This window comes from Pelophylax lessonae (assembly GCF_965119305.1).
Source record: "Pelophylax lessonae genome assembly, chromosome: 8".
In the NCBI taxonomy this organism is placed as follows: domain Eukaryota; kingdom Metazoa; phylum Chordata; class Amphibia; order Anura; family Ranidae; genus Pelophylax; species Pelophylax lessonae.
Window position 1 is genome coordinate 114,857,325 of NC_138775.1, and position 20,359 is coordinate 114,877,683.

Consider the following 20,359-nt stretch of genomic DNA (forward strand, 5'->3'; position numbering starts at 1 on the left):
GTTTATTTTGTGAGGAAGCGATTAAATCTTCCATCCTCCTATTATCTTCTACCTTTCGTATCCAATCGGGGGCCTGTGTTCTTTTCCAATAACCAGGGATACAAGCCTTTGCAGCATTTAATTAATGAGGGATGATAGACCTCTCATAATTACCATTACCGGAATATTAGACACATGAAGCAGGAACAGAGCCAGGTCTTCCTCTATTTTATAATCTGTAAATTTCTGCATTATAATTCTCACCCCTTGCCAGAAAGACTTTATACCAGAGCAGGTCCAGAAGATATAGTACAGTGTGCCTACCTCATCCTTAAATCTGTCTCCCTTGGGTACCACCTATGTAGTCTCTCGGGTGTACTTTACCATCTTGCTATGATCTTATAGTTCATCTCCTGTGCTCTAGTACACCGAGGACTTAAAACGCAAACTTCAATATCCTCCGGTCCTGCTCGCCTGTGAGATTACAGTTTAGATCTGTTCCCCACTTTCCCACCCAGGACAGTTCCAACTGATCGATCGAATTAACCAACAGTCCATACAAGATCGATAAAGTGCGCGATAAACTCCCCAGCTCCACATAGTATTGCTCAAATCTTGTTAGCATATTCCCGAAACGTTCCCGGGTTCGTTATTGAAGTCAGAAAGTTAGGCAATTGGATTGCATGCCAAAAAGGTAGATTATATGGCCCACCCCTATCTACAAATTTTCTACCAAAAATCCCTAATTTCTACTTGGATTTTTCCCCTTTTTTTACACAACAGGTAGATTCCCCCCCCCCTTAATTATTTCACCTTTTTTTGTTTTACCCTGCACAATGGGGGTAGATTTTTTTTTTCACAGTGTATATGTCTGTGCGATGTTGTGGAGTGATATTTATGGAAAGAGAGAGAAAGAGAGAAAGAGAGAGAAAGAGAGAGAGAAAGAGAGAGAAAGAGAGAGAAAGAGAGAGAAAGAGAGAGAGAGAGAGAAAGAGAGAGAAAGAAAGAGAAAGAAAGAGAAAGAAAGAGAGAGAAAGAGAGAGAAAGAGAGAGAAAGAGAGAGAAAGAGAGAGAAAGAGAGAGAAAGAGAGAGAAAGAGAGAGAAAGAGAGAGAAAGAGAGAAAGAAAGAGAAAGCGAGAGAAAGAGAAATTGAGATAGAGAGAGAGAAAGAGAGAGAGAAAGAGAGAAAGAAAGAGATAGAGAGAGAAAGAGAGCGAAAAATAAAGTATTGGCTTCTCTATCTATTATAAAGAGTAATACGTTATGCACCAGAACTTTTAGAGCGGGCTGGGAAGAGGAGGAGTGATGGGAGGTGTGCCAATGGTCCCCTCCTGAGTACTCCTCCATTTAGGGTTGCACACAATTGGCAATTAAAAGTGCCGTGTGAGATAAGGATAGAAAAATTATCCGAAAAGACAAGTGGGAGAGCCGGTGCCTATTGGGCCCCGGCTCCTCTATATCGCCAATTTAGGTTTTTTTCCTTGTGTTTTTTTTTTTTTGGGTTTATTTTTTTTGTGACCAGCGATATCTTAAAATGTGAAAGGATTGAATATCAGACATGTGTTAGCTGACCTTAAAGGCTTGAAAAATAGCACCGCATATTTAGAGGAGACATTTCAGGACAGACAAATTACCTTTTCTTAAAAATAGTTGAATGATACACATATGGGAAGAATCTAACACACAAGCCAAATCACGAGGAGTCTCTATACTTACAGCAAATAGTGTCCCTTGGACCTACCAAGATAGTAAATATGATCGTGATTGTAGATTTGTATTTGTAAAAGGGACTAATAGAAGAAATACAGGTAACGTTAGCTACACTCTATGCACCTAATTGCCCGGCAAGATATATTTATTGCTAAGACCTTATGAATTTTTCAGAAGGCCAATTAATTCTAGGAGGAGACTTTAATGTGCCTCTTATACCTGCAGTAGATACCTCCTCCGGGACTACTACACTCATGCCTGGAATTGGTAGGCGTATACTAAAGTCATTGCATAAAGCTCAATTGATCGATGTTTGGCGTTTACAGCATCCTTCTGAAAAAGAATATACATTTTACTCAATGCCGCATAAAAACTATTCTAGAATTTACTTCTTTGCTATACCTCATGCTCAGTTACAGGCAGTAAAAAAACTCAGATATTGATAGGGTTACTTGGTCAGACCATGCATTAATTTCAATAATATACAGTGACAACGAATTCCCTACATAAACAGCGTTTCTAGAGGTTGAACGAGAGTTTATTACAAAAAGAAGAGGTCCTGCTGGATGTCTCTGGGGGGAGCTGTGAGCCTTTTTTGAGATAAGTGATCAACCAAACGGTCATTCAGGGATCTTATGGGAAGCCCATAAGACAGTGATAAGAGGCGTATTAATTAAGCATGGAGCACGTATTAAAAAGGAAAGGAAAAACAATTATTAATCACTTCTGGGAAAACTCAAAACATTGGAAACAGATCATAAAAAGCACCATCAGTAGTATCAATGACAGAGCTTGCTATGACTAGGAAGCATATAACAGACTTACTACAACTTAGAGCCAAAAGCAGCCCTACAAACTTGTCGCAAATTAAACTATGAAGTGGGGAAAAAATGTGGAAAAACTCTAGGCTAGGTCTGTGCAAGCACAGAAATGAAGATCCTACATCTCTCATAGTGTCTCCTGAGGATATTATGAAAACATTACCAATACAAAATCACAGGAGTTTGAGAATTATTCTACCTCTTTGTACAATTTTAAAGAAAAGCCTCCCTCTCAGCAAGAAATTGAAAGTTATCTGATACAATCACAACTACCTACAGCTGCAAGAAAAAGTATGTGAACCATTTGGAATGATATGGATTTTTGCACAAATTGGTCTTAAAATGTGATCTGATTATCATCTAAGTCACAACAATAGACAATCACAGTCTGCTTAAACCAGGGGGGGGGGACCTAAGGCCCGGGGGCCGTATGCGGCCCTCAAAGTCATTTGGTCCGGCCCCCCGCGCAGCTGAGTCTGTGTCTCTCAGCTGATCTGTCAGAATGCAGCCGATGCTTCCTGTATAGTTCTGTGAGTGAGTCACAGGTGCAGTGATATCAAATGCACTCTGCCTGTGACCATTACAGGAAACATTGTCTCTTCCTCCAGCGTGTCGCCGCTGCTAACCAGCATTTCGCGCCAGCAGCACACAGCAGTACCAGCTAGAACCAGCAGTACCAGGCAGAACCAGCAGTACCAGGCAGAACCAGCAGTACCAGCCAGAACCAGCAGTACCAGCCAGAACCAGCAGTACCAGCCAGAACCAGCAGTACTCACAGCAGTACCAGTCAGAACCAGCAGTACCAGCCAGCAGTACCCACAGCAATACCTACAGCACAGTACCAGCAGTACCCACAGCAGTACCAGCCAGCAGTAACCTCAGCAGTACCAGCAGCACAGTACAAGCCAGCAGTACCAGCCTGAGCCAGCAGTACCAGCCAGCTGTACCCACCAGCAGTACCAGCCAGCATTTCTTTTCAAAACTTACCACCACAAAGAGTCGACTGCGCTCCAGACTGACCGACGCAAACCTGGAAAACCAGATTTGAGTAGTCATCAATACCAGCTAACATCACACACCTCACCAAAGAGAAGCAGTTGCAGTCATCACATTCGGGGTGAGTTAATTAAATGTTTAAACCAAATAACAGGCACATTTTTAAGTTGATAAATTTTAAGTTGATGATTTTATAAATACCCAAATGGCCCTTGGCAGAAAAAAGGTTCCCCACCCCTGGCTTAAACTAATAACACACAAAGAATAAAATGTTGCCATGTTTTTATTGAACACACCATGTAAACATTCACAGTGCAGGTGGAAAAGTATGTGAACCCCTAGACTAATGACATCTCCAAGAGATAATTGGAGTGAGATGTCAGCCAACTGGAGTCCAATCAATGAGATGAGATTGGAGATATTGGTTACAGCTGCTCTGTCCTATAAAAAACACACACCAGTTCTGGGTTTGCTTTTCACAAGAAGCATTGCCTGATGTGAATGATGCCTCGCACAAAAGAGCTCTCAGAAGACCTACGATTAAGAATTGTTGACTTGCATGAAGCTGGAAAGGGTTATAAAAGTATCTCCAAAAGCCTTGCTGTTCATCAGTCCACGGTAAGACAAATTGTCTATAAATGGAGAAAGTACAGCACTGCTGCTACTCTCCCTAGGGGGTAGCCGTCCTGTATACATGACTGCAAGAGCACAGCGCAGATGGCTCAATGAGGTGAAGAAGAATCCTAGAGTGTCAGCTAAAGACTTACAAAAGTCACTGGCAAATGCTAACATCCCTATTAGCGAATCTAGAATACGTAAAACACTAAACAAGAATGGATTTCATGGGAGGATACCACAGAGGAAGCCACTGCTGTCCAAACAAAACATTGCTGCACGTTTACAGTTTGCACAAGAGCACCTGAATATTCCACAGCAGTACTGGCAAAATATTCTGTGGACAGATGAAACCAAAGTTGAGTTGTTTGGAAGAAACACACAACACTATGTGTGGCGAAAAAGGAGGCACAGCACACCAACATCAAAACCTCATCCCAACTGGGAAGTATGGTTTGGGGCTGCTTTGCTGCGTCAGGGCCTGGACGGATTGCTATCATCGAAGGAAAAATTCCCAAGATTATCAAGACATTTTGCAGGAGAACTTAAGGCCATCTGTCTACCAGCTGAAGCTCAACAAAAGATGGGTGTTGCAACAAGACAATGACCCAAAGCATAGAAGTAAATCAACAACAGAATGGCTTGAACAGAAGAGAATACGCCTTCTGAAGTGGCTCACTCAGAGTCCTGACCTCAACCCGATTGAGATGCTGTGGCATGACCTCAAGAAAGCGATTCACACCAGACATCCCAAGAATATTGCTGAACTGAAACAGTTCTGTAAAGAGGAATGGTCAAGTATTACTCCTGACTGTTGTGCATGTCTGATCTGCAACTACAGGAAACGTTTGGTTGAAGTTATTGCTGCCAAAGGAGGTTCAACCAGTTATTAAATCCAAGGGTTCGCATACTTTTTCCACCTGCATTGTGAATGTTTACATGGTGTGTTCAATAAAAACATGGCAACATTTCAATCTTTGTGTGTTATTAGTTTAAGCAGACTGTGATTGTCTATTGTTGTGACTTAGATGATGATCAGATCACATTTTATGATCAATTTGTGCAGAAAACCATATCATTTCAAAGGGTTCATATACTTTTTCTTGCAGCTGTATGTTATCTAAGGAAGATCGGGGGTCTCTAGAGGCTCGTATTTCCCTAGAAGAGATCCAGCAGGCATTGAGGTCAATGAAACCCAGGAAAGCACCGGGCCTGGATGGACTGACAACACAATATTATCATACATTGTTCCCAATTTTTGGAAAAACTGTATGATGCAACGGATTTAGACGGATCTCTAACCAGGGAAAAAATAACCGCTCATATTGCACTGATATTAAAAGACGGCAAAGATACATCTGCTTGTAGTAGCGTTCGACCAATATTTCTCCTAAATGTATATTTGAAAATACTTACTAAGATCTTGGCAAATCAATTTGCAAGGTACCTACCAAATATAATACATTTAGATCAAGTAGGCTTTATGGCATTGAGAGAAGCGACAGACAATACTACGAGAGTTCTTAACCTGATCCATGTAGTGAATGAGATAAAGACCCCCTGTGTAATATTGAGCACCGACGCAGAAAAGGCATTTGACCGGGTCAGTTGGTCTTTTCTGTTTTCGGTGCTCAAGTATATTTGGCTGGGGAATTCAATGTTGGATAAAATAGCCAGAGTTTATTCAGACCCGATAGATAAGAGTAAAAGCGAATGGGATTTTATCAGAGCCCTTCCTGATAAAATAAAAAAATGGTACAAGGCAGGGATGCCCGTTATCACCCCTTCTCTTCGCCCTGTCTTTGGAGCCTTTTTTTATGCAAGGTCAGCCTAAATTCTGACAGGAGTAATAATAGGGGGAAGAGCAATATAAGATTTCAGCATATGCTGAAGATTTGCTATTTTCATTGACCAACCCGGGAAATTCACTGCCAAATCTGATACACAGAGAGAGAGAGAGATGGTGAGAGAGCTAGAGAGAGAGAGAGAGATGGTGAGAGAGCTAGAGAGAGAGAGAGAGATGGTGAGAGAGCTAGAGAGAGAGAGAGAGGTGGTGAGAGAGCTAGAGAGAGAGAGAGAGGTGGTGAGAGAGCTAGAGAGAGAGAAGGAGGACAGACAGAGATAATATATATATATATATATATATATATATATATATATATATATATATATATATATATATATATATATATATATATATATATATATATATATATATATATATATATATATATATATACATACATACATACATACATGTACCCATTTATTTTATCACTTCTAGTAGATCACGGGGTTTATATGCACTTTAATAAGTGTGAATTTAACAGTGTTAGAATTATTTCCTTTATTATTATTTATTCAAGCAAGCGCTATAGGTAATCCTATATAAAACTCAAAACTTTGCAATTGCAGCAAGACGGGGAGAACCGCAGCCGCCGGAACAACATTAGGCTGTGGGGCCTCCTGGAGGGCACCCTGGGTCCTGACCTTAAGGTGACCCTCATTGCTATTTTTAACAAGCTTCTAGACCTTGCCCCTACATAGGGCATTGAAATTGACACGAGTACACAGAGTCCAGGCCCCCCGCAGTGCTGGAGTGGACCACCCGCGTGATGTCTTGGCCAGGGTCCATTTTTACTCCCTAAAGGAGGACAATATGCAGCGGGCCTGGAACCACGGACCGCTGGATTTTGACGGGGCCACCATACGGCTCCTCCCGGATTTCTCACGCCTCACTCTGCGGATGAGGGCCATGCTGAAGCCTCTGCTGGAAGTGATTCGCACCGCGGACCCCACGTACCACTTGCCACCCATTTCATTTAGTGGTCCTGAAGAATGGGAACTTTTTTGCTCTCAAGTGGCCCGACCAACTCTGAGCTGTTCTCCTTCCTAGAGACTCCCCCGGTCCCTGACTGGCTCAGTAACCCCTGGAGTCAAGGAGACCTCCCCCTCACCTCAACGTCGCCGGAGACGCTCCAGATCTGCTATGAGAAGGGACCCCGTCGAGGCCCCGGCCTCCCCCGAACTGTAGATCGCTTTCCTCCTTCTGTTGGCCTGATGGCTTGCCTGGTGCCCCCCCCCCCTGCTGTCATCTTCCTCCCTGTCCCCCCTTTTGTTGGCCTCCGCTGTACGGTAGAGCCAGATCCCGGGCATTGGTGGCCGTGTGTTGACCGCCTCGGCCTCACGTTTCACTCCCTCCCTATGCTTGTGTCATCTTCCCTTGGCTAAGTGCCCGGCTCTCCTGCCTAGGTCACTTTGGACTTGCCCTGCTGACTCTTGGGAGGTGGTGGGTTGTTGGGGGGGCTGGGGGGATACGGGGCATGTTGTCTCTGCAGAACTACTGAGGTCCAATTTTTTCTTGGTGCATGTATTTTGGCTTTATTGCAGTATTACCTGGCTAAGGGGTTCCAGCTTTGTTGTCCAATTTGTGGGCTGGCACCCCCTTATCACGTCTCCATCCTACTTATAGAGTTTACTACCTCCACTTCAACACACTAGGTAGTGCCTTTTCTGGTATACAGCTCTGACCTTACTTGCTTTCGCTGGTTCTCTCCGATTTTCGTGCAGTCAGTACAGATTTCGACAGGGAAAAATCTGATGAGCAAGTCTGGGAATGCTCAGTGAAGAAAAAACACAAAGAAAACAAACCAACACATGACATCACTTCTGAAGAAGAATTTTGTTGGCCGAGAAAATAAGTGTGCAGTCTAGGCACATTCCAATCAACAAAACACAACTTGGACAAAAGTCGGACGATCGGTCGGCCGATAATCGTTGCGTGTGTACGAGGCATAAGTCTAAGAGGGTGAGCATCCTCCTCCGCAAGTCTATGCCCTGGACCTTCAAAGCAGGAACTGGCAGACCCCCTAGGCAGATACTTGATGGTGAAGGGAAGTGTTAGACACGTTATGCTCACTCTGCTCAATGTTTACTTGCCTAACTCTGACCATTTATAATTTTTTTGCAGCACTTGACACCGGTTGTCCTGGGCTTTCGGGAGGGGCACCTCGTGATGGGTTGAGATTTCAACTACGCCCCTGAACCTCTCCTTGGCACATCCAAGGGGACATCCCATATCGCCCTACGCACGCCTACGTCCACTGAAGCTCTCCTTCCTCGACCTGACCGATCCTTGGCGCCTGATGCATCCAGGTGAGCGTGACTTCACTTCGTACTCTGCAACGCATGGCTTTTCTAGGATAGACCGCATCCTGATCCCTCAGAACGACCTCCATCTGGTTACCTCCCGAATAGATTCCTTCTCCCTCTCAGACCACATGCCAGTCCACATCATGATCGATTAGGACTGCGGGCCCCCTACCTGGCGTCCTAATGAGTCGCTTCTCCAGGTCCCAGAAGTGCGGGTAGAAATCGATATGGCGCTGTCCAATTACTTTGCACACAATACCGGCTCGCCCCTCTCCCCCTCTGTGGTATGGGGGACTCACAAGTGCGTTGTCTGGGGGGGGCTTTCATTCGTATTGGTGCTAGGCGCATGCGGGAGCAGGAGGAGGCGATTGCTATCCTTCTGGCGCGGGTCAAGACCCTCAGTGGACTTCACAAATGTTCCCTGGCGGCGGAACATCTGCTCCCTCTCACCAGAGCGAGGGAGGAGTTGAACAACCTGCTGTTCCAAAAGACGGTGCGGGGCATGGCATGGGCTCGGAGACACTTCTACGAATTTTCTAACAAGCCTGGTGCGATGCTGGCTCGGGCACTACGGGGACCGCGGAAGCGAACCCATATCTTCCAGATACAGACGGCGAGCAGCCGTACAGTCCATACCTCGGCAGACATTGCAGACGAGTTTCGTTCCTTCTTGCACTCCCTTTTATAACCTTGCTCCTCTCGGCCGATCCTCGTCCTCCCCTGGGGGGCTGGGAGCGGCCAAGGCCTACATCTGGGAATCGGGTATGCCCTCTCTCTAGGCGAACAGGCATCCGATTTGGAGGGCGAGATTACAGAGGATGAGTTGTCTCTTGCTCTCGCACAGTCCAAGCCCCTCAGGGCGCAAAGCCCAGACGGGTTTACATTGCCCTATTATCAACAGTTTCTCGCTCGCCTCAGCCAACCCCTTATCTCTAATGCAGTTCGGGAGGGTGGCCAGTTACCCACTGACACCCTGCGGGCCAACATTACCGTTATCCATAAGGAGGGGGGGGATCCATTGTCGTGCATCAGCCATCGCCCCATCTCCCTCCTTAATGCGGACCTCAAGCTGTTTGCCAAAATCCTTGCGAGCCGGCTCCTGCCCCTAATATCACACCTCGTGCATTTTGATCAGGTCGGTTTTGTGCCGGCCCACGAGGCCACCCTATCACATATGGGCCTAGGACCCCAGGTGATGCAATGCATTCTGGCCCTTTACTCCTCTCTGACTGCTGCCGTCCGAGTCAATGACTGGCTTGCGGACTTTTTTCTGATATCTAACGGCACCCGTCAAGGTTGTCCACTGTCGCCCCTAATTTTTATACTGACACTGGAACCTCTCCTTTGCAGGTCCCCTGACATCACGGGTGTTCAGTTAGCTGAAGGCCACCACAAGGTGGCCACCTACGCAGATGACCTGCTCTTTTTTGTCACTAACCCGATCGTTTCTTTCCCAAACATCCTCTGCGCTTTTCATAAATATGGTGCACTCTCGAATTATAAGATCAACTTGTCTAAAATCGACGGCACTTAACATCTCATCCCCGGCTCAGGACTAACGGTCCCTGTGGGCCTCTTTCCCTTTTCCACTGGTCTGAGGGGTCGTTGACTTATCTGGGAGTCCGTATCACAGCTGACCCACTTGACCTCCACCGCGTGAATTTTCTGCCCCTGTTGGGGACTATCAAATCTGACCTCCGCACGTGGCAATCGCCGACGCTGACCTGGTTCGGGCGCTGCAGCGTGCTGAAAATGAATATTCTACCCATGTGAGGAACGCTTATTTGCTGGGATGTTCGCCACGGGCAATTTGAGGTGTGTGGAGGCCAGACTCCTGCCCACGGACTATGGGACTATGGACCATTGGAGTTAATGCTACTTTGGACTCAAATCCATGTCACCCCAAGATACAGACTCTAAAACGAAGATCAATGTTACAGGCCTAAAGCTGCCAGTTACAGCAGAGGACTTCTCCACTCAATGAGAGACTAAAGAGATGCTAACGACGTCAAACTCAGCCATTATCTACTGTGGGGATGTGTATTGACATTGATCATGAAGTATTTTGGAAACTGAGACGGGACGTCTACAAGCCTACGTCTTCTACTTTCATCTGTCTAGAGGTGATTTTGTATTAACACTTCTAGGAATACGTATTCGGCTTTGTTTTGGGGGCTTGTTGTTTGTGGAGTTAATTATGATCATGTTGCAGTCTCATTCACCTATTATCTCTTTCCAGATGGCCAAGGTATGTTCACTATGTTCTGTATACAATTACATTTGCAAAGGATAATGAAATCAAACACATGAGACTGTATATATTGGAAGTGAGTTGTTGAATAAATTGTCTTTTTTTTACCCTCTTCATCGAACTTAGGCTGATGTTTGGGGGGAATTGAGGGTCCAGGTCACTGCATCACGTGAGATTCTGGAGACCTAAGACAGAAATAGTTGGTCCAAGTATTGGGGATCTGTTACAACCCAGACTACTCTACGTCTTGCAGGCCCTGCCGATAGCTAACCCCCTATCCTTCTTCCACCAAACCCGGGCAATGTTCAGATCTTTCATTTGGGCCTCTAAATCTCCCAGGATCCGGTTGCAGACTCTGTCTCTTCCTAAAATAAAGGGGGGAGTGGGTTTTCCGGACCTACTTCGGTACTATAGGGCCTCGCATCTCATGAGAATCCTTGACTGGCAATGCAATGCGGACGCCTAATGCTGGGTCAGTTTGGAAGTGAGTGCAGCGGGACAGCCCACACCCCTGGCTCCCTAGTCCTCCTAACCCTCGCACCCCATCCTCTCTCAACCTCCGATTAGGGCCCCCTACGAGAATCCCGGCGCATCCAACACCACCCAATAATAGCGCCCACGCAGTCCCCACTCATGCCGTATTCGGCAACCCGGACTTTCCGCCAGGTTGCACGAGTGCTAGGGTGCACAGTCTGGCTCAGGTTGGAAGGACCTGCCTTCTCGACTTCTGAGAGATGTGCCCACCCCTTCAGAAATTGCTGCTTGGCCCGGGACCTCCCTCGACCCACTTAGCGTCTGTCAGCTGCGACATTTCCTCCTTTCCGTCTGGAACAGGGGTTAGGCCCCGCGCTACCTAACCCCGCTTGAAGCCATGTGTAAGGACGGGGGTCCCCCCCCCCCCCCAGACCCCCAGACATGCCCTCTCACTTTTTTACTTGCTCCTCTCTAACGCGCCCGGGGAGCACCATTGTGTTTCCTGCACCACTGGGAACAGGATCTCGACATTTCATTGACGCCCGTGCAAACTGAAAAAATGCTGACGCTAGTCCATAAGTCTTCTATGTACTGCAAATACCAGGAGGTGAGGTATAAAATCCTAACTCTGTGGTACAGCGTCCCCACGGTGCTACATAAAATGGATGCCAGTTGTCCCGATAGGTGTTGGCGGTGTGGCTCGGAGGGGGGGGGGGGGGGGGGGACAATGCTCCATATTTTCTGGGCTTGTCCCTCACTGTGAAATTTCTGGAATGAGGTCGCCTCAGTCATCAAACAACTCACGGAGGTCGAGGTGGGAGACGATCCTGCGCTGTGTCTTCTCCACCTCACCAGGAGCCCAATTCCTGAATATAAAAAGCCCCTGACAATCTGGCTTCTCAATGCGGCTAAGGCCTAAATCCCTGGTATGTGGAGACACTCCCAACCGCCTACTCGTGAGATCTTGTTCTCTAAAATCAATGAGATCCATCAAATGGAGGAGCTGACTGCCACCCTTAGAAATACAGAGGAGCAGACATGGAACCATTGGATGCCATGGCTGTTCTTCACTGGCACCGCGGCTTACCAGCAGGGGAGGGCTCCTGACCTATAGCGCCACAGTGAGTATGCTCTGCCTGTGCCGACCCTCCTCTGTCTTATCTTCCCCCGCCCTGTACTTGCTACTTCTATCTCTACCTACTCTCCCCTCTTATCTTCACTCTCGCTTAGGTTACCCCGACCTTTGGGTCACCTCTCTACTGCAACCACCCAGTATGCCTACCTCTCCTGTATATAAGTCCCGTCCTTTTCAGGATGCTCGGGTGAGAGCCCCGGCTGCTCTAAGTTTGCACGCCGTTTTGTAATCCTATTATGCTTCAAATGAGCCGAGTGCTCCCACGTCGTTTGAAATGTTCAATTGTTAATGTACAGTACCTATGTTTTTGATGCTGCTTTTACTACTATTGTTTACCAAGATGGCACACTCCTATATATCTGCTTTCTTGTAGCCGACTGTCCGAATTTTTTCTGTCTGATTGTGCTGCTGTTGTATTTTGGTACTTTGTTTTTTCAATAAAGAGATAAAAAAAAAAAAAAAAAAAAAAGACGAAGATAAGAGACACCAGACCCAACAATGCAGATGAGCTGAAAGCCACTATCAAAGCAACGTGGGATTCAATAACAGCTCAGCAGTGCCACAGGCTGATCGCCTCCATGCTGCGCCACATTGATGGATTCATTCACGCAAAAGGAGCCCCGACCAAGTACTGCGTGCATACTAGATTGTAAATGGACATATTTTTCAATAAGCCAACATTTCTGTATTAAAAACACTTTTTTTTATTGGTCTTATGTATTATAATTTTCTGAGATACTGAATTTTGGGTTTCCACTAGCTTTAAGCCAGAATAATCAAAATTAAAATAAAGAAATGCTTGCAATAGATCACTCTGTGTGCCACATCTATATAAAAACATATGTTTTATTGAATTATAAATGAACTTTTTGATGATATTCTAATTTTATGAAATGTACCTGTAGATTTACTTATCTATTGTAAATAAATTCAACCCTTATTTTAAGAGATAGTTGTCCTTTATTGGAAACTGGACAACTCAAACAGAGCACATTTTCAACCTTTCTTACCTCATCCACACTGCAGGTTCCCATAAGGAACCAAACGTACCCCTCATGGTGGGTATACCCCCGAAGAGGTATTTAGAGTGTCTGCCTTTGAAATGAACCACGGCCCAGGATATGTGCAACACCCTGCAACTAAATCCACATGTTGCACTTTATGCTAAGAGGAGACACTAAAGCAGGATTCAGTGCATGTCAGCAACATACATAATTGCCCTGCGTATTCTGTGTGGGGTCTGAGTATAGTCCCCCAAGGCTCTGCCGAGGAGTCAACTATCAGTTGTAGCAGGGACTATGGAGGAATCATCTTGGTGGGTTATTGTCAGAGCAAAAAACCTCCATAGTAACGCAAGTTTCCTTCAGTAGAAAAAGGAAGTCCATTACCCAATGACAAAAGAAACTGAGGCTAGCTTTCTTAAAAACTTAAAAAAATATTAAAATGTTATGCCAGACAGATTTGCTCAACTTGTACGAATATATGCAACTATAATTAACCACTTACCGCCCGCCCGCCGTCATATGACGGCGGGACGGTGCGGCTATTATCCTGGGCGGACGTCATATGACGTCCGCCCATTCAAGCACGGCAGGCGCGCGATCGCGGGCGCGCCGCCGTGCACTGCCGGTGTCGGTGTGTCCCCGGGACACAGCCGGTCACCGGCAGGGGGGAAACAGCCAATAGGCATGGCTGTTTCCCACGTGATCGGCTGTGTTCCAATGACACAGCCGATCACAATGGAGGCGGCCGGGAGATGACCGCGCATGCGCGATCGGGAGCGCGCAGCGCGGTCATGTCGGTGGCACTGTGTTCCGTAGGAACACAGCTGTCACCGGCAGTAGTAAACAGTCACTGACAGTGACTGTTTACTATGTGATCGGCTGTGAATCCATTCACAGCCGATCACAAAATGTAAACAAAGAGCAGTAACTCACTGTTACTAGCTCTTCTCTCCTCATACAGCTTCCAGTATGAGGGGAGAAGAGCTAGAAATAGTGAGTTACTGCTCTGTACACATGTAAAAAGTAAAATCACACTAAAATCACACTAATAAAGGTCCCCACACAGTCCCCAGCCCCCCCCAATGTCACCTGTCACCCAACAGTCACCTCATCAGTGCCCAGAAATTGACACCCATAACGTTCACATGTGAGCGCAGCGTTCGCGGGCAAAATCACCACGATTCTGCCCGCGATCCGGAAATCATTGCAAATTGCGGGACGCCTGTGCGTTGCCCGTGATTTGCAATAGCACCCCAAACGCTGTGCGATGTTGCCGCCATTTCCGCCTGCCGAATCGCAGTAACATCGCGCAAACATCGCATGACGCCCAAAAAAGTACAAGAGTTTCTTTGGGGCGTGATGCGTTGTTTGCGTGATGTTACCGCGATTCGGCAGGCGGAAACATCGCACAGCGGGCAACGCACAGGCGTCCCGCCATTTGCAATGATTTCTGGATCGCGGGCAGAATCGCAGTGATTCTGCCCGCGATCGCTACGCTCACATGTGAATGTAGCCTAAAGTTCACCGGTCACCAGAGACTGCCAACAGTACCGCCGTGCACCATCGCCCGTCACCTGTCACCCATCAGTGACCATCGCCCCGTCACCTGTCACCCCATCAATCACCGTCACCTGTCACCCCATCAGTCATCGTCATCTGTCACCCCATCAGTCATCGTAACCTGTCACCCCATCAGTCACCGTCACCTGTCACCCCATCAGTCATCGTCACCTGTCACCCCATCAGTCACCGTCATCTGTCACCCTATCAATCATCGTCACTTGACACCCCATCAGTGATCGTCACTTGTCACCCCATCAATCATCGTCACATGTCACCCGGTCAGTGATTGTCATCTGTCACCTCATCAATCATCGTCACCTGTCACCTCATCAATCATCATCACCTGTCACCCCATCAGTCATCATCACCTGTCACCCCATCCGTCATCGTCACCTGTCACCCCATCAGTCATCGTCACCTGTCACCCCATCAGTCATCGTCACCTGTTTGCCATATACATGCAATCACTTACTGACCGCCTAACGACTATATGCGTCGGCCATTAAAAGCTAAATACTGGGGTTATGGCAGAAGATAGCCCCCATAACCCCGGTATTTTTTGAAACGGCGGGCGGTCGGCTTTCAGATAAGGGTGGTCCCAGTGGCGGATTCGCCGCGGAATTACCCTTACGGTGCAGGGGAAGAGGTGCCCCCCCCCCCCCTCCTGCCGCGTCCCAGACGTTTTCCCAGCTTACCGGACCCGCCGGCAGCGGGGAAAACTATCCGGTCCCGGATCCTCAGAGACAGGAAGTCGAGTGAGGGCAAGATGGCCCTCACTCAACTCTATGGTCTTGGAGGACCGAAGCTACGTCAAAAGACGTTGCCTAGCAACCGGTTTAAAGGGCCGCTTTTTTTTTTTGCTTTTTTTTTTTTCCTCTTTCAACAATTTTTTTTTTTTTTTTCTTTTTTAGTGTAGTTGTGAGGTGTGAGGTCTTTTTGACCCCAGATCTCACAATAAAGAGGACCTGTCATGCCTATTTCTATTACAAGGGATGTTTACATTCCTTGTAATAGGAATAAAAATTATCAAAACATTTTTTTTTTTAAACTGTGTAAAAATAAAAAAATAATAAATAAAATAAATAGGAAAAAAAAAAAAAAAAAAAAATTAAAGCGCCCTGTCCCCGTTAGCTCGCGCGCAGAAGCAAACGCATACGCAAGTCCCGCCCACATATGTAAACGGTGTTCAAACCATACATGTGAGGTATCGCCGCGATCGTTAGAGCGAGAGCAATAATTTAAGCCCTAGACCTCTTCTGTAACTCTAAGCTAGTAACCTGCAGAAATTTTTAAAATGTTGCCTATGGGGATTTTTAAGTACCAATGTTTGGCGCCATTCTGTGAGCATGCGCAATTTTGAAGAATGACATGTTGGGTATCTAATTACTCGGCGTAACATTATCGTTCACATTATGGAAAAAAAATTTGCTAAATTTACTGTTTTCTTATTTTTTAGATCAAAAAAGTGATTTTTTTTCAAAAAAAATCGCATTTGGAAGACTGCTGCGCAAATATGGTGTGATAAAAAATATTGCAACGATCTCCATTTTATTCTCTAGGGTCTCTGCTAAAAAAAAATATATAATGTTTGGGGGTTCCAAGTAGTTTTCTAGCAAAAAAATGATTTTAGCTTGTAAACACCAAGTGTCAAAAATAGGCCCAGTCTTAAAGTGGATAAATGGACAACTTTGTGTAAAGCGCTACTTGGATGTTAGGCCTATGTATGTGGCCAGGCTGTGAAAAAGTGTTACACATGTGGTATCGCCATACTCAGGAGGAATAGCAGAATGTATTTTGGGGTGCAATTTTTGCTATATACATGCTATGTGTTAGAAATATTGCATAAATGGACAGCTTTGTGTAAAAAAAAATGTGTTTTCATTTTCTTTCCACATTTTCCAAAAACTTGTGGAAAAAAATGACATATTCAAAAGACTCATTATGCCTCAAAAATTATACGTTGGGGTGTTTGCTTTCCAAAATGGGGTCATTTTATAGGGGTTTCCATTGTCCTGGTGCTCCAGGGCCTTCAAAAGTACGATAGGTTGTCAGGAAATTATATGTGAAATTTGTGCTCCTAGAATGCCGGACGGTGCTGGTTGGATGTTAGGCCTCTGTATGTGGCCAGGCTGTGAAAAAGTCTCACACATGTGGTATCGCCATACTCAGAAGGAGTAGTAGAATGTGTTTTGGGGTGTAGTTGCAAGTATACATGTGCTGTGTGAGAGAAATAACCTGTTAATACGGCAATTTGTAAAAAAAAATAAAATAAAAAAAAAAATCTTCATTTTGCAAAGCATTGTGGGAAAAAATGACAACTTCAAAAAACTCACCATGCCCCTTATTAAATACCTTGGAATGTCTACTTTCCAAAAAGGGGTCATTTGGGGGGTATTTGTACTTTCCTGACTTTTTAGTGTCTCAAGAAATGAGATAGGCCTTCAGTACATCAGGTGTGATCAAGTGTGATCAATTTTCAATGATTCGCACCATAGCTTGTGGACTCTATAACTTTCACAAAGACCAAATAATATACACTTACTTGGGTTATTTTTACCAAAGATAAGTAGCAGTATAAATTTTGGCCAAAATTTGTGAAGAAAAATTACTAATTTGCAAAATTTTATGACAGAAACAAAGAAAAATGCGTTTTTTCACAATATTTTCAGTCTTTTTTTATTTATAGCACAAAAAATAAAAAACCCAGTAGTGATTAAATACCATCAAAAGAAAGCTCTATTTGTGTGAAAAAAAGGACACAATTTTTGTATGGGTACAGTGTTGCATGACTGAGTAATTCTCAGTCAAAGTGTGAGAGCGCTGAAAGCTGAAAATCGGTCTGGGCAGGAAGGGGGTGAAAGTGCACTGTAGGTAAGTGGTTAATGTATATCCTGAAGAACAGAAATGGACACCCTTCTAGTTTATTTTTTTTATCTTACCTTGTAAGGCTACAGGAATTGCCTCATTTTGTATTTTTGTTGGCAGTTTCCATCCCAGTTGTTCGCATGTTTCACACAACACATCCGTAACACCCTAGAAAAATATAACACAACAAAGATTAAAGTGGTTGTAAAGGAATTGGTTTTCCTTAATAAGAAACATGTTATACTTACCTGCTCTGTGCAACAAAATTGCACAGAGTAGACCCGATCATCTATTTCTCAGGTTCCCCCACTGGCATTACTGACTTCCCCTCTCTTGCTGGGGCACCAATAGGAAACCGATTCCCATAGGGGCACTCGAGCGAGCGAGCTTCAGAGCCCCACTGCTAAATCCATTGACCGTGGTACATAGACCCGCCCCCCACTCTGTTTTAAACAGACTTCTCAGCTGTCACAATACTTCAGAAAAGTTGATTTTCCTAAAGTAAAACAAATATTGGATTTTTGTCTTGCCGTAAAATTCATTGATGGACACAGCTCCAGAATCTTCCTGACCATTGTGTTACATAGTTACATAGTTAGTGAGGTTGAAAAAAGACATCAGTCCATCCAGTTCAACCTATGATGTGTGTGTGTGTGTGTGTGTGTGTGTGTGTGTTTGCTTTTAACCGTACATTATATACCCCTGTATGTTGTGGTATTTAAGGTGCCCATCTAATAGTTTTTTGAAACTATCAATGCTTCCTGCTGATACGACTGCTTGTGGAAGAGAATTCCACATCCTTACCGCTCTTACAGTGAAGAACCCCTTAGGCACTTTAAGGTTAAACCGCCTTTCCTCTAGTTTTAGTGAGTGGCCACGTGTCTTATTGTATTCCCTTTCTCTGAATAGTTTGTTCCTTATGCTAGGGTCGCCAGTACAGTATTTGTACATTGATATCATATCCCCCCTCAATCGTCTCTTCTCCAGAGAGAATAGGTTCAGTGCTTGTAGTCTTTCCTCATAGCTGATGTCCTCCATTCCCCTAATTATTTTTGTTGCCCTTCTCTGGACTCTCTCCAGTTCCAGCACATCCTTCCTGAGGACCGGTGTCCAGAACTGGACAGCATACTCCAGATGTGGCCGGACCAGAGTCTTGTAGAGCGGGAGAATAATCTCTTTATTTCTGGAGTGAATCCCCTTCTTTATACATCCCAGTATTCTGTTGGCTTTGCTTGCCGCGGCTTGGCATTGCATGCCACTGCCAAGCCTGTTGTCTACCAGTACCCCCAGGTCCTTTTCCATCCTAGACTCAGCCAGAAGTTCCCCCCCCCCCACCCCCCCTAGTGAGTAGCTTGCTTTCTGGTTTCTGGCCCCCCAGTGCATTGCTTTACATTTTTCAACATTAAACCTCATCTGCCATGTAGTTGCCCACCCCGTTATTTTGTTCAGGTCCGCTTGTAAAGGTTTCCACATCCTGCATAGAAGATATTGGCATGCCTAGTTTAGCATCATCTGCAAATACTGAGATTGTACTAGATATCCCCTCCTCTAGATCATTTATGAATAAATTAAACAGGATTGGTCCCAGGACAGAACCCTGGGGGACCCCACTTTCCACACCCGCCCAATCCGAGTACTCCCCATTAATCATCACCCTCTGGACTCTCCCCTGGGGCCAGTTCTCTATCCAGGTACTCACCTTATGGTCCATACCTACCTTCCCTAGTTTGTACAGTAAGCGTTTGTGGGGAACGGTGTCAAAGGCCTTTGCAAAGTCCAGATACACCACATCCACAGGCTTTCCTTTATCTAGGTGGCAGCTCACTTCATCGTAGAAGGTTAATAGATTGGTTTGGCAAGAACGATTTTTCATGAATCCATGCTGATTACTACTAATAATACAGTTTTCATTACTAAAGTCTTGTATGTGGTCCCTTAACATCCCCTCCAAAATCTTCCAGACTACAGATGTTAGGCTGACCGGCCTCTAGTTACCCGGGATACATCTCGGCCCCTTTTTTAATATTGGTACCACGTTGCCTTTTTTCCAATCAGCTGGCACCATACCCGTCTTTTAAACTATCCTTAAAGATCAAGAATAATGGTCTGGCAATCACTTGGCTGAGCTCTTTAAGAACCCTCGGGTGCAAGCCATCCGGTCCCAGGGATTTATTTATGTTAAGTTTCTCTAGTTTAGTTTTAAGTCTATCTTCTGTTAGCCATGGTGGCACTTCCTGAGGTGTGTTTAGTTCGGCCTTACAAGCTAGGTTCGTGTAGCCCCCCGATTCTTTTGTGAAGACTGAAGAGAAGAAATTATTTAACACTTCCGCCTTTTCTCTGTCCTCAGTGGCCATATTTCCTTTGTCATCTTTTATGGGGCCAATGTGTTCTGGCCTCGCTTTCTTACTGTTTATATACTTAAAGAACTTCTTGGGGTTCTTTTTACTCTCCTCCGCTATACGTCTCTTGTACACTCTTTGTAATGCTTAAACGCTGCCAATGACCCCTCAGTCTTGTATTTTTTGAAGGCCTTTTCTTTAGTACTAATATGCATTTTTATGTTGGAGTTTAGCCACCCAGGGTTTAGTTTTGCCCTTTTAAATTTATTTCCCTTTGGAATGCACTGGCCAATCCCCTTGTTAAGTATACTCTTGAAGCACTCCCATTTTTCCTCCGTGTTCTTAGTTCCCAGGGTTCTATCCCATTTGATATTTTCTAGCAGCGAGCGCAGTTTTGGGAAATTGGCTCTTTTGAAATTCAGTGTCCTTATATTACCCTTGTGCTTCCTATTAC

The 20,359-nt window shown here is 45.2% G+C and overlaps 1 protein-coding gene across 1 annotated transcript in view; it reads right to left on the reverse strand.

Annotated features, from left to right (window-relative positions):
- Window positions 1-20,359, reverse strand: part of DDX47 (DEAD-box helicase 47) — a gene marked incomplete at its 5' end in the record, with an annotated part of 626,288 nt that overhangs the window by 568,923 nt on the left and 37,006 nt on the right. The window contains one exon of the mRNA XM_082265706.1: window positions 17,641-17,734. Within this exon, the coding sequence (XP_082121832.1) occupies window positions 17,641-17,734 (94 nt within the window). The remainder of the gene's footprint in view (window positions 1-17,640; window positions 17,735-20,359) is intronic.